Raw genomic sequence first — 14,862 nt, 5'->3', positions numbered from 1 at the left:
AGGGTGAGGCTGGGCCTTCAGCTGCAGGGACCCGACAGAAACAGGGCGCAGCATCAGCAGCGTTAACGCGCCTGTTCACGCGCCTGTTCACGCGCGTCTCCGGATCGAGCAGAATCTCAGATTCGACTCCGAGGTACCTCCTCCGCGGTACCGCCGGGAGATTGCCCCGCGCGGGTGGAGACAGTCCGGAAAGGAACACCGCCCCTCCCAGACCTCACTTCCTTTTCTCCGTACGGATATGTGAGGCAGCGTAAAACCCTAAAGTGGCTCATTGCGCAGTGATTTAGCTGCAGAAGAAGACTCCTCTTATCGGCGATAGTTTCACAGAATAAATGCGCCAAACTATTCCAGCTCAGCCCGATCCAACATGCGCTGACTTTAATGTCTCATTTTCAGGCTGCTTCTCTGACGCGTCCTGCAGCGTGGGCCCCGAGCAGCTCCTCTCTGGCCCTCCACACTGAACACGCTGTTTTACGCAGCGCCGCTTCTATCATTCATCTTGCAGCAGGGAATACATTCATATTCATAAAACCTCTCAGCGAGAGTTATGGAGCCGCTGATGCAAATGGCTGTATGGATCAGCTCACATCAGTCACTGTGGATTCATCACTGCTTGGACGGATGTCCAAATGCTGTCCACATGTCTCTGACTGGGCAGAAGAAGTAATAGCATCAAAAGGAATAACGCAAGCGATCAGTTCGATGCTATAGGACGCACAGACGCAATCCAAATGTGCTTTTTTAACACCTTAAAAAAAAAACTACAAATACTACAGACATTCATTAATTTGCCCGGGCAATCCTAGAATGCTGGTCGTGGGAGGAAGAACCCGGACGGAATCCACGCAGACACGTGGAGAACACGAAAACTCCACACAGAAAAGTGTCAACATGAAGAACAACAATTTGTCCCATCTCTTTATGTTAGTAGAACTTGCTCCAATTATTATTCGTAGAGATTCAGAAGGTTTCACGCATTTTATGAATATTATCTCATGATCAGCCTCATCGACCAGTCAACTAATAATCAATCCAGAAGCTTTTCATTCAATGTGCTTTTCGTTATGTTTTCCTCCACGTTCTCCCTGAAACCCAGTCAGAGAGTCTGTGGCGTTTTAAATGTAAAAAAAAAAACCGAGACGCATAAACAAAAATACAAATAAACATTTAGGATTTACTCGGACTATGTTTTTATGTTGTATTTTATTGCTATCTTACGTTTAAATAATTCTATAGAATTCTATAGAATTATTTAAACGTAAGTTTTACAAACGTAATTATTTATGTAATTATTTTAAATACACAGAAATTCAGTCGGATAATATTTCCGCATCTAATATTTAATGTAAAATATAAAAATCTAAGATATAAAATTGAACAATAAAATTACAACTACACTACTGCTACTACAAATAATAATAACAATAATAATAATAATAATAATATTATATTATAAAATATCATATCATATAATATGATATAATATAATAGTATGATATATCATAATATAATATAATATAATATAATGTAATATAATATAATAGTATGATATATTATAATATAATATAATATAATAACAATAATAATAATATAATATAATATAATAACAATAATAATATAATAATTATTATTATTATGTTATTGTTATTTTTATTATTGCGGTTACCTAAGAAGCTAAACACTGGAAAATAAACGCGTGGTTTCTTCACTAAGGTTGAAAGGCTGTTTCCACGCAGCAGGCCGCCTCCCCTGTCGGCCCAGTCCTTTGAAGCCGGTTAAAGCAGATCCACATCCGCCTGCATTCATTCTCAATGGCTGCGTCTCGAAGCCGCAAATCCCCGACCAGTTTGTTTTCCCCGCGTCGGAGCTTCGCAGCAAAGATGAGGTTTCCTGCATTTATGTCTTCTGTAATTGTGAAACCACAAGTGGAATCTGCCCGACGGAGACACCGCCAGGGTTTGTTTCATTTGTTTTATTTTACTTTACTTAAATAAAAAAATATCTTCTGCTATTTCTCTCTCAGGGCCAATAAAACTCGAGCAGCTCTCTCTCCTCCTCTCCGTCTCCTTCTCTCTCACGTCAGTTGTTATGCGCACTTCCTATTTCCAAACGCCGAACTGCGTAAAAGGGGCAGGATGTGCTGCACGCACCGGGGGTCTGCGGAAAGGAGGAGGGGGTGATGAAGGATGCGGGAGCGGGTCGGAAGAAGCCGCCACCGACTGTCGTAAAAAAAAAAAACAGCAAAGAGGAAGAGGAAAAGAAGAGGAGATGAGAGAACGAGGATTCAATGCGGTGCAGCGCAATAAAAGAATATGACGGCAATAAAAGTTTATAGCGTATAAATTTCTGAAGGTTAAGAACTAAACGGCTGTAAAGCAAACACGCCGAAAGAAAGAGAAGGGGGGGGGGGGAATAAAGGCAGGGATAGAGGAAATATTAGGGGAATGTTAAACCCTCTGGATGATACAGAGTGATTGATCTGCGCTAAACTCCGACAAACATTCGGGAGGGACTGGGAGGAACGCTGTGATGAAGCCGTTTGGGTTATTTGGCTTTGTGCTGCTTTTTGTCGTTCCGGGGAGGGGGGAGACTCGTCCCGGGGTGGGGGAGACTAGTCCTGGGGAGGGGGAGACTCGTCCCTCCCCCCCGGCCTCTTTTCAGCTCGGGAGTTTTATGGTTTTGTTGCCGTTTGGCTCTATTGAGGTATTTTTGCAGTGTGTACTGTGTGCGCGCGCGCGCGTGTGTGTGTGTGTGTTTCTCCCCTCTGACCTCCCTTTATCTCACTCAGATGCATCCTAGTAGACATTATCTACGCCCCCCCCCCCCAACACGAGAAAAAACAAAACAGACCTAGACAGCAGACACCGACAGACGGACCGGGCCTGTGTGCGTGCGTGTGCGTGTGCGTGCGTGTGCGTGTGTGTATGGCATCTCCTTATTTTGAACCTTCTGTAAAATCAGAATTATTTTATTGATCTAAGAGGGAAATTCTTCAGTCAACAAAAGAAAGAAAGAAAGAAAGAGGGAACAGACAAAGTAGTGAAAGAAGTATAGAATAGAGACAATTAAGAATCTATTACAGCAGGTTTTACTCTGATGCTAGCCTGGCTGCCTAGCCTAGCCTAGCCTAGCCTAGCTATCAGAGGGCTAGAGCCATGTAATCTTATTTTGTCCACATCTGCTTGTTTTATTCCAGCATTTGCTGTTTATCAAGTTTAAATGTTTACACCCAAACAAAACTATATTTATTGTAAGAGAAGACGTGTCCGGTTTATCCTTCCTGTCCTTTCCCGCCTGGAACTTTTTCATTTTCTGTTCTTGTTCTGCTACAAATCCAAAATCAACCATCGCATCTGGATTCTAATTACAACTTGACGCTTCGTTTAAAATCATCTCCGTGCGCGGCCTGGACGCGGCCATGGAACCGCAGCAGCGTCCCCACCCGGCACTACCGCCACCGGCCGCTTGAGGGCGCTCCTGCTCCACCAATGAGACGTGATTCTCAGTTCTGCGTTTCTGTGAGACGTGAAACTTGCCGTTCCACACGTCTTCGTGGATTTTAAACTGTCGTTATCAGAACCGTGGTGAGATCAAGCGGTAACATTTGGAGCAGCTTTTAGCGGAGGAAGAAGTTCAAGAAATTAGGCTTGGGAAAATATGACATCTGGTCGGAAACATCTATGTGTGTGTGTGTGTGTGTGTGTGTGTGTGTGTGTGTGTGTGTGTGTGTGTGTGTGTGCGCGCGTGTAGGTGTGTGTGTGTTCTATCACGGTCGGGTCTACCGAACAGTCACCTCTGATTAAATGTGAATAATATCTATAAACACAAGCGGCTGCCATCCTGTGACGTCATCCATTTATTCCATGTTCATGCTCGCGCGCACGGCTGTTTGCGGCCTCTAATATTCGATGAAACGCATGAATTGATCAGGTGTATTTATTCTCCAGTTCTTTTTTTAAGCATCACACGCACGTCACGCGCGTGGAAATGATTCCCTGCAGGAGAACATATTCTCTGTAAAGATGAAAGGGATTCAGCTTCCCGGCCGCCTGATCAACTAAATCATTTCAAATATTGATTAATGGCGTGTTTATTTTGATTACATTTGAACACAAAATCGAAGAAAAGGCAATCGTTCCAACACAAACGTGTCCGTCGGTGACGCGCACTGACCTGATGACTCGGAAATTAAACGTAATCGTGCACGTAATTCTGTTCTTTTTATAAACATCTACATTTGGACGCGGTTTTGCCAACTCGCCCTTTGGATGATTCGGTGCACGTTAAGAACGCGCTGCCTCCGCTCCGCATGTGTGGCGCATCCGGTTACACATGCACCGAAAAGGGACTCGACGCAAATACGGCCAAACTGTCAATGAAATAAGCGCGTGAGGCGTTCACGGACTCCGGTGGTCGTGCGCCCGCGCTCAGCCACGCAGCCCCCGTCTTTAAGGAGGTAAACAAGAAACACTTGCCCTTTATGGAGCTGGGTCGTTTTAACGCGTTTACAGCCACTTCCTCGGAGTCTATTAGTGTCTCCACTCCTCCTTACGCGTTTATGGAGGACATATCTTTAAATGTAGGCGCCTCCGCCGTGATCAGAGAGCACAAGGGCCGAGATCCGCGCCTTCCAGACCCGCTGCAGCTGGAACGGAAGCCACGAGGAGCTCAGATAACTTGTTTAAATGTTTAAAAGCACAATTACATGGAAAATCTCCGACTTGTTTCAACAAATAGCAATTTGGAGGCGCGGCCTCCTCGGGCTGCAGGTTCGGCCTCACGCAGCCGCGCTCTCTCCTTTAAAGAGGGAGCCATTAATGAGAGAGAGACACCAACACACACACACACGCACACACACGCACGCACCTCCACCTCCATCACCACCAACCTCGGTCTCATCTCTGAAGTTAAAAAATACGTGTGTGTGTGTGTGCGTGCGTGCAGCCGAATTCTCATTACCCCTACACCCGATTTCCTGCTTCATGCTGCATCTATTCTCTTCCACCCTCCTTTCGTTCCTCTCCTCTTTTTTTTTCTTTATCATTCTCTCACTCCCTTTGTATGATCACAGACGTGCATTGCTCCTGGAGCCAGAACACTATCATCAAGGTTGGCAAGCGCGTGCGTGTTGAAACACAAGTGTAATTTGTGTACGTACGTGTGTGTGTGTGTGTGTGGGCGCGCTCGCGTCTGTGTATGAGCGTGGAAAAGCCAATGGGATGTAGAGCTGATAATAGATGCAAATTATCCCTGAAAAAGAAGCACGCACACACACACACACACACACACACCGGGGGCATGAGGGGAGAGAGAGAGAGAGAGAGAGAGAGGGAGAGAGAGACGGAGGGGGGAGGGAGAAAATATGAAACAACTCATTTGCAGAGGAGTAAATCACGGAAAAGCCGTTTGAGCGCGCGACAGGGCTCCCGCTTCCAGCGCTAACACCGGAATTGTGATGCGCACGAGCCCTTCTTCCTCTCCTTCTTCCCCTTCTTCATCATCTTCTTTTTCTTCTTCTTCGCCGGAGACTTTATGGAATCGGTGTGATCGCCGTGCTTCTTGTGGCGGCTGTGGCTTTTACTGCGCTCGCTGGCTGACGTCTGTCCAACCGCGCGTCTGCCGCGGCCGCGAGGGGAGACGCCACAACGACGGTCACCGACACCGGCGGCAGACCTTGCCTCGCGCTCTCACCCTCCCTCCCTCCCTCCCTCACCCCTCCGCCTCGCTCCGCGCGTCGGTGTTTCTCGGTCTCCAGGCGCGCGACAGAAGCAGAAAGGGGAAGCTGGAAGCCGCGTCCTGAAGTCCCGCTGATTCCGTGATCCCGCCGCCACGACGAACACAAACCCAATCAATAAATAACAACACAAAATGAGTTCGTATTTCGTCAACTCGCTCTTCTCCAAATATAAAAGCGGGGACTCGTTGCGTCCGAACTACTACGAGTGCGGCTTCGCGCAGGACCTGGCGGGCAGCCGGCCCACCGTGGTGTACGGCCCCGGCTCCGGCGCCACCTTCCAGCACGCGCCGCAGATCCAGGACTTCTACCACCACAGCGCCTCCACGCTGCCCAGCAACCCGTACCAGCAGAGCCCCTGCGCGGTCACGTGCCACGGCGAGCCGGGCAACTTCTACGGATACGATGCCCTGCAGCGGCAGACGCTTTTCGGGGCCCAGGACGCGGACCTGGTCCAGTACAGCGACTGTAAACTGGGAGGCGCGCAAGGGCTCAGCGGCGAGGACGCGGAGGGCACCGAGCAGAGCCCGTCCCCGACGCAGCTGTTCCCCTGGATGCGGCCGCAAGGTGAGGAGCGCAGCGACGACACTTTGTTTAGAGCACAATGTTCCGGACCCATCGTGTCAGGAGCGGAGCCGCTGCGCCCCCAGGAGTGCGGGGCAGCAAATGTAGGAGGGAAAGTTGAAGTGGTGGCAATTTATACATGGCGGCGTTCAGAGAGTGACACAAGAGCGCGTTTATGGTTTTATTGGCTGCACTAAAACTCGGGACTGACTTTAAGGTTCCGCTTCTCACCATTTACGAGAGTCGGAACCGAGCCCGGAGACAGAAATGCGTGGAGGTGTGGCGAAGGACAGAACCGAACCTGCGAGATAGAACATATAGAGATACCCCAGTTAAAGGTTAGGGCAGTTATCAGCCGCACAGCTACCCCGTCAGCACCCAGAGATACCCCAGTTTAGAGATTAGGGCAGTTATCAGCCGCACAGCTACCCCGTCAGCACCAGAGATACCCCAGTTTAGAGGTTAGGGCAGTTATCAGCCACACAGCTACCCCGTCAGCACCAGAGATACCCCAGTTTAGAGGTTAGGGCAGTTATCAGCCGCACAGCTACCCCGTCAGCACCCAGAGATACCCCAGTTTAGAGGTTAGGGCAGTTATCAGCCGCACAGCTACCCCGTCAGCACCCAGAGATACCCCAGTTTAGAGGTTAGGGCAGTTATCAGCCGCACAGCTACCCCGTCAGCACCCAGAGATACCCCAGTTTAGAGGTTAGGGCAGTTATCAGCCACACAGCTACCCCGTCAGCACCCAGAGATACCCCAGTTTAGAGGTTAGGGCAGTTATCAGCCGCACAGCTACCCCGTCAGCACCCAGAGATACCCCAGTTTAGAGGTTAGGGCAGTTATCAGCCACACAGCTACCCCGTCAGCACCCAGAGATACCCCAGTTTAGAGGTTAGGGCAGTTATCAGCCGCACAGCTACCCCGGCATAAACCCTGCCTTGTATTTTGCCTCCACGCTGCGTGAGAGTCTCTGGCTCCTCGGTGGCCTTAGAGTTAACGCAGGGGCAGTGTGTATGTGTGTGTGTGCGCGCGTGTGTGCGTGGGGGTGGAGATGATAATGGCACAAGGGAGTATTTTTTAGCACCTTCACAGCGTGCGTGATCACTTAACTCTGAGGCCTGTCTGAGTCAGAGGCTCAAATACCGAAATCATGCCGGCTCACATTTAAACGGCTTCTGTGCATGTGCGCGCAACCCGTTGTTCATGTGCGCGCGGATCTGACCCAATTGGCTCAATTAGATTAGATTATAAATAGTAAATAGTTAAACTAATTTTATTTATTATTATTATTTGCATTAAGTGTAAACTGAGCTTAAAGCACTGAATCAAGCTGAAACCACAAGACTGATTAGGCGTGATGGGACTGACGTGTTGGGTTGGAGCCCATATTTCTTTAGTGTGTGTGCGTGTGTGTGTGTGTGCGTGCGTGTTTATTGCTAATGTTCTCGGTTGTATTTTTTTACGTGGGACTGCAGACAGGTTACCGCCTCGACAGGACTTTTGTGGCTTCATGATTATGGCCGTAAAACAGAAAATGAATAAACACCGACTCAGGTTCCTCTGATAGTCTGTCCACGCGTAAAACAGAAAATGAATAAACACCGACTCAGGTTCCTCTGATATTCTGTCCACGCGTAAAACAGAAAATGAATAAACACCGACTCAGGTTCCTCTGATATTCTGTCCACGCGTAAAACAGAAAATGAATAAACACCGACTCAGTGTGTTCCTCTGATAGTCTGTCCACGCGTAAAACAGAAAATGAATAAACACCGACTCAGGTTCCTCTGATATTCTGTCCACGCGTAAAACAGAAAATGAATAAACACCGACTCAGGTTCCTCTGATATTCTGTCCACGCGTAAAACAGAAAATGAATAAACACCGACTCAGTGTGTTCCTCTGATAGTCTGTCCACGCGTAAAACAGAAAATGAATAAACACCGACTCAGGTTCCTCTGATATTCTGTCCACGCGTAAAACAGAAAATGAATAAACACCGACTCAGTGTGTTCCTCTGATAGTCTGTCCACGCGTAAAACAGAAAATGAATAAACACCGACTCAGGTTCCTCTGATATTCTGTCCACGCGTAAAACAGAAAATGAATAAACACCGACTCAGATTCCTCTGATATTCTGTCCACGCGTAAAACAGAAAATGAATAAACACCGACTCAGTGTGTTCCTCCCTGCACTGAAGCTTTACTGCTTGTGTGGCCTTAAATATTTTTTAACTTTAATGCTTCTGCTATATTTTATTTCTCCCTCGTGCGTAAATGCTCAAGTCAATGCCGACATGCGGCACTTCCAGAGGCAACACGCGAGACGCGCCGCTAAAAAAAAAAAATCACGTCTTCGGGGGTTCTTCTCCTCCCCGGCAGTGACGAACCGAACATTACGCTTGGAACGTGCAATCCGGCCCGCGCGTAAAGGGAAGCATCAGGACGCCAACGTGGCTGTCAAGACGTTTAATGGAGCTTTTCTGCGCGCACACAGCAGTTTGCTTTGCGATGATGAGCGCGTTGGCTGCCCCCCCCCCCCTCCTCCTTTACGTTGGACATCCCCTTTAAGTGGCTCGTGGTTCACAGTTTGTCTTATAAAGAGGGAACGCGCCTCCTCCATACCGCCGACATTAATGTTAGAACGCCCACTCCGACCCTTCCCAGGATAGAATGAGCTCGATGCCCGCTAACATCCGAGTCTGAGTCTAAACGCATAAATATCAGCCTTTGCTGCGGCGCGTTCCGAACGAAGACAACAATAAAATCGGTTCAGAATATTTGAGCCTCGGCCCTCTTCTGGCGTCGAGGGCGAACCTCTCGCGTGCTCGTCTGCAAAATGTCAACTGGCACGAATTTGCGTCGGTTTAATTTAATTGGCTTTGTTCGGTTTCAGAACGCCCCCCCCCCCCCCCCCATCCTGAGGGCCGGAGCGTTTTCCGTGACCGTTAAAGAGCAGGCCGTTCCTCCGCTGACGCCAAGGTGCCAAATCAAAACTGAGATTTTAGGATGCATTGTTCCGCGTGGAAAACCCTCCACTGCGTGTGAAAGGTTTGGTGCCGCTGGGTGCCGTGGACTGGCACAGCGTGGGTCGGGGTTACATTCCCCGTGCACGTTGCTCCTTCTGATCAAAACGCGCGTGTCGTCGGTTTTTTGTTTTGTTTATGTTTCTCATTTCCTTTATTTTTTTCCTTTATAATTTTCTCAGCATTGAATACTCGCCGACTTTCCCTAATATCCAGCAGCGCGAAATCACAACGCACGCCCGTGGCAGTTGTAGGCAAACAGACAGACGACATTTAGAGTGTCGACATGTTCACGCGCTTCCATAAAGACGTTCATGCGCGTCCATAAAGACGCCCTTGTCTTCTTGTGCCCGCATAAAGACGCTCTGTGCGCGGAAACGGGGATCGTGATAGTCGCAGAAAGAAACGCGAGTTTGTGGCTTCTGTTTAAAGATATTATCAGTGTGTGTGTGTGTGTGTGTGTGCGTGCGTGCGTGCGTGAAGGCTACAGTCTAAAGCGTAGCGATGCATCTTAAATGACATTAGAGAATGAAATAAGATTGTTCTTCCTCTTTTTGGGACTGTGAACACTGAACTCTCCAATCATGTGAAATCTTATTTCCCTTCAGATCAGCCATTTAGAAGCAGCAGTTTCCCTTCAAAGCTTTATGATCGCGCGCGCACGTCCGTCGCGCAGAGCTCCTTTTTTTTATGGTCCAATAATCAAAGAGGAAGACAAACAGTTTAATGGAAATATAATCACTTACACAAACGTCTTGTGTGTATAAAGTGTCGGGAGCTGGCTGGCAGGCCTTTACGGTTAAATGTCGGTTTTATTCGTCCTCTTCACACTGAACTAGTCTATTAGGAGTGGGAAGGACGTCGAGCATCAATCTTTATAAATGATATTATTCAGCGGACACCCAGGTGGGGGGGACGAAGCCTGCATGAATCCGGCATCGGGGTTTGAGAGAAAAGGCGTTCCGTTATAGGAATAAGACGTTTAAGGTGGACTAGCCCGGAGGTTATATATTAATTGGAGGAGTCTCTTTCAGTGTGTACGGAAATATCTGGCCTTAATTAACTATTTATGAATGTTATAATGCGTCTGTAATCCTCCTATGCGCTTCCTCGCAGAAACAAGGAGAGATGGGAGTCAGTGATTGGCTGGTTGAGAAATAAAACATCTTTATCGTCCCTCGTCATCGTTGACACATTTTGTTCTTTTATTATGAAATGTCTTTGTTCGTCACTAACTCTTTAATCTCTGTCCTCATCTTTGCTGTGCGGGATGCTGCTTCCTTTAGAAAGTGTTTACGATGCATTATATAGTATCAAATATTAATGTGCGCTAATGCTGGTCTGGGTTCTAGTGTGCGTGTGCGTGTGCGTGTGCGTGTGTGCGCGCGCGCAGTGATGAATACTGTAAAACAGTTGTACACGTTTAAAACCCTATCAGAGGTATTTCTGTCATCATAATGAGTACCCCCCCCCCCCCCCATCAGACCCCCCCCTAGATTGTGAGTTGTCTGATCCCAAATCGACTTCTTGATCCGGATTTGTCTAAAAATGAATCAACCAAGATGTAGAAAAGCACAAATCAGCATCGATGACAGATTTGACAGATTTGAGACACACACACACTCTATAAAATGTTCTGTTATTATTATTATTATTATTCTGGTAACGTCCCGCCCGTGTCTTCCCACCCAGTAGCTGCCGGCAGGAGGAGGGGTCGGCAGACCTACAGCCGCTACCAGACCCTGGAGCTGGAGAAGGAGTTCCTCTTCAACCCGTATCTGACCCGCAAACGCCGCATCGAGGTGTCGCACGCGCTCGCGCTCACGGAGCGGCAGGTGAAGATTTGGTTCCAGAACCGGAGGATGAAGTGGAAGAAGGAGAACAACAAGGACAAGTTCCCCAGCAGCAAGAGCGAGCAGGAAGCGGTGGAGAGGGAGAGGAGGGAGAAGGAGCTGCGGGATACCAGTGAGAATGGAGGAGGAGGAGGAGGTGGAGGAGGAGGAGGAGGAGGAGGAGGAGGAAGCTCCGTGGCGGCCACGGCGGGGTCACAGCCCCCGGTCATTGGGGATTGCTGCGAGAAAACACACAAGCAAATGTAGGCGAGGAAGAGGGAGAGGAAGAGGGGATGCGAGCCGGGGACTCATGTACAAATGTTGGACAGGATGGGGGCGGGTGGGGGAGGGGGTGGGGGGGGCTGTCTTCATGCAGGACTGCCCGACTTTCTTCACGATTGAATCGATGGATGGGATTCTCTGGACGGACTCTGCTGACGCACAAACCGCGGGACGAACAGAAGGATCGATCAGAGCAGCATAGTCTAATCTATAGTGTTTAAAAGAAGGGAAGGCGATTCCCTGTGGAAACATTTCTATTGGTAGAAGTTTATCTTTAACCGTTTTATCTTCGGCAGCTGTATAGATTTAAGTTAAAATGATGACGGTGCACTTTTTACTGTACTTCTCACTTCTGTTGTTGTGGTTGTTGTTCTGGCGATGATTGACGATGACGTAGATTTAATGACATTTCCAACAACATGAAACTGCCTATTTATGCCGGTTTAGTAGGTCGGGTCTCTTTTTTACACACTTTTAATTGTCGTTTTAGTTCGTTTTTGATTGATGGTGTTTGTTTTCTGTTGTCTTCTTTTCTCTTTTGGGGGGTAAAAAGCATGCGCACAGTGCAGATGAATAAAGAGAACATTCATGAGGAATAAAAAGGAGAAAAAAGGAATACAATGTGGGCTTCTGCGTTTAATGTGAATCTAGAGGAGACGCGTAATCCGGAATCAGAGGAATAATCCGCCGTCGCTTGATAATGAATAAATGAAATGAGAGAGTAGGTCCTCCTCCTTCTCCTTCTCCTTCTCCTTCTCCTTTTCCCTTTCCTTCTCCGTCTCCTTCTCCTTCTCCTTTTCCCTTTCCTTCTCCGTCTCCTTCTCCTTCTCCTTCTCCTTTTCCTTTTCCTTCTCCTTTTCCTTTTCCTTTTCCTTTTCCTTCTCCTCTCCTCTCCTCTCCTCTCCTCTCCTCTCCTCTCCTCTCCTCTCCTCTCCTCTCCTCTCCTCTCCTCTCCTCTCCTCTCCTCTCCTCTGTCACACCAGACTGATAAACCCGTTCAGTTCAGGAGGCCAAACATTCAAACCTCGACTCGGAAATGTCCACTTAAAACAGCCGACCCCCCCCCCCACCACCACCACCACCACCCTCAACCACCAACAACGCACATCCACATCCAGCGCGCCGTATTTATGGTCTGCTCCTCATCTCCCACTTACGTTATTGCAGGCTTATACTTTCACCACTCCACTGTCCTCCATCATCATCATCACCACCACGAGGACAAAGTGTTTCCATATGGGAATATCAAATACTTCCAGCATCAATATTTAAGCAGCACACAGTGGAAAGACAGACTTTGTGGGGACTGTGCAGGGATATATCGAATATTTACAAGTGCGTTTAATTTGTGGAACAGGAGGTGAAACACAGCAGGGGGGCGGGGGGAGGACAACTTTATTTATGTGAGACATTTTATATACAAACATCTCAGGATGACATAATTCATATTTTGAAATGAACGTTCTGAGTGTTGCTTCGTGTCCACCGGCTCCGTTGCTCTTTGCTGCTTCCTGAACATTCCATCAACATCTGTCCGACATCTGCGCGACGTGTCTCCAGAACTGAGTCAGGCCTTTAGACATTTACCTCCAGCCTCAGATCACTGCGCGGCGGGGATCCACTGTGCACCTGGAGAAACGTGCATGTGACCAGACAATGTCGCGCAAGAATTCCTTTGTTGTTATTATTGTTTTGTTTGTTTGTTGTTTAAACGGATGTGGATTCATTGTTTCAGTGCTTGAATTGTTTTTTGCCAACGTCTTTTGAGTCCAAGACGCAGTTGATCATTTTATTTATATATACTGTAGTTAAATACGGTGCATGTAAAAAAATAAAATAAAATAAAATGCAGCCTGTCTCGCTAAAAATCCATCCCTGCGGAGAAGGGAGGCGACGAACACGCGGAGCGCTGCTCGCAGCATCCACAGGAAGGAATGACGTCATCTTTGTTCAGGTGTGTGGATGAAGCGCCGCGCTGACGTCCTGTTGGACCCGAACCCGAAGGTGGAGCGACGCCGGAACTCCTCTCTCTCTCTCTCCCGTGGAGGTGATTTATCTGGAAAGGCCTGCAGAGAGCGGCGACACTCGAACCACCACTCAGGATCAAACGTGTTTCTCTTATCAGTGTGGATTTACAGTGCGTGGAGGACCCACGCCCGGTCTGCGGACAGAGAGGTCACGCCAGTCTGCAGAGATTCCGCTGCCCTCATTAAGGAAGATCACGCACTAATGAGAAACGCTAACCTGTAAATCTTCATCTTTTGATTATTACTCGAGGTGGAAGCTTGTAGTGCGCGCGACAGAAAGCGCGTGGGCGATCGTGAAAGAGATGAAAGCATTCTTCTGTGTTCGTCACCTCGCGCACGTCCAGCCAACCAAACATCCAATGATCCATCCCAGCGGCCTCAAACTCGATTCCTCACGAGTCTCCGTGAACCGATTACTTTATAGATTTACATTCTATTGAACGCAGTGAGTGCGTTGAAGCCCCCCCCCCCCCCCCCCTCCACACACACACACACACCCCACAACATGTTTCAGGGAACGTCTATCATTTGCATCCGGTGGGAAACCCCGGTACAACCATTGGACATTTGAAAGTCACGTGGTCCGTGAGGGTAGGAGGAAGAGGAGGGGGGGGGGGGGGGGGTGAGTTTGGTGTAAATCTAGACACTTATACTGCGCCAGTAATTCACGGCGCACCGTAAAAAGTCGACATCAAAGCGCCCTGGTCTACAAATCACTGGCGCCAAATTATGACGTCGCCAACGAGCCGCTTTCCAAATACAATCCAGCGACGGCCCCGCGCTGCTTTTCACAGACTGGATCACAAGCTTTGCTCCTGCGTCTTCGTCGTGCGCCCTCAGCGGGTGTGTGTGTGTGTGTCGTCGTCCCCCCGCCCAGTGGGACAGCGAATCGGGGGGGGGCTCTTTCGCTGATCCCTTCGACATCTCTCGTGAGGCGGACCCAGCTCGGCAGTATTCGGCCTGGACCAGCTGAAACGTCCACGGAGGAGACGTATATAGCCGCAGCGGAGCGGCACCACTGTCGGTCTCAACTGGGCTCAGCGACTTCCAGGCTCAGCGAGACGCCCTGCAAGGCACGTGGAAACGCAAAACAGCCACAGTTAAAAGGAGAAGGACTACGAATCTACCCCTGGATCAGAAACAGGTGGAGAAAGAGTGGATTCAGCAACCAGGCCTCCCAACTCCGATTTACAAAGTGGGATGCTTGATGATTGCCATCTTTGATTTAAAAAGCATACAACCTCAGGATCACACACACACACACACACACACACACACACACACACACACACACACACACACACACACACAGACACACACTACCTTTGTAGGGGGGTAGATTTTAACAAAGGACCTCCATGCTTTATTCTGACTGTGGTTTGATCTGGTGCCGG

At 48.6% G+C, this 14,862-nt stretch overlaps 1 protein-coding gene across 1 annotated transcript; it reads left to right on the top strand.

The window, feature by feature from the left end:
- The first annotated feature begins 5,868 nt into the window (after positions 1-5,868).
- On the top strand, positions 5,869-11,426 carry LOC137905401 (homeobox protein Hox-B8a). The gene is made up of 2 exons (XM_068749639.1): positions 5,869-6,301; positions 11,023-11,426. Exons 1-2 carry the CDS (start codon positions 5,869-5,871, stop codon positions 11,424-11,426), a joined length of 837 nt encoding a protein of 278 aa, XP_068605740.1.
- The last annotated feature ends 3,436 nt before the right edge of the window (positions 11,427-14,862 follow it).

The sequence above is a fragment of the Brachionichthys hirsutus genome, chromosome 16 (genome assembly GCF_040956055.1).
Source record: "Brachionichthys hirsutus isolate HB-005 chromosome 16, CSIRO-AGI_Bhir_v1, whole genome shotgun sequence".
Classification (NCBI taxonomy): Eukaryota; Metazoa; Chordata; class Actinopteri; order Lophiiformes; family Brachionichthyidae; genus Brachionichthys; species Brachionichthys hirsutus.
The sequence above is the reverse complement of the archived record's forward strand: the minus strand, read 5'-3'. Positions and strand labels throughout refer to the sequence as shown.

Bases quoted from the DNA above. Each gene is read 5' to 3' on its own strand.
- LOC137905401 (XM_068749639.1), top strand. From the start codon at position 5,869: ATGAGTTCGTATTTCGTCAACTCGCTCTTCTCCAAATATAAAAGCGGG. The intron at 6,302-11,022 runs GTGAGGAGCGCA...CCCACCCAGTAG, and splicing joins CCCCTGGATGCGGCCGCAAG to CTGCCGGCAGGAGGAGGGGT.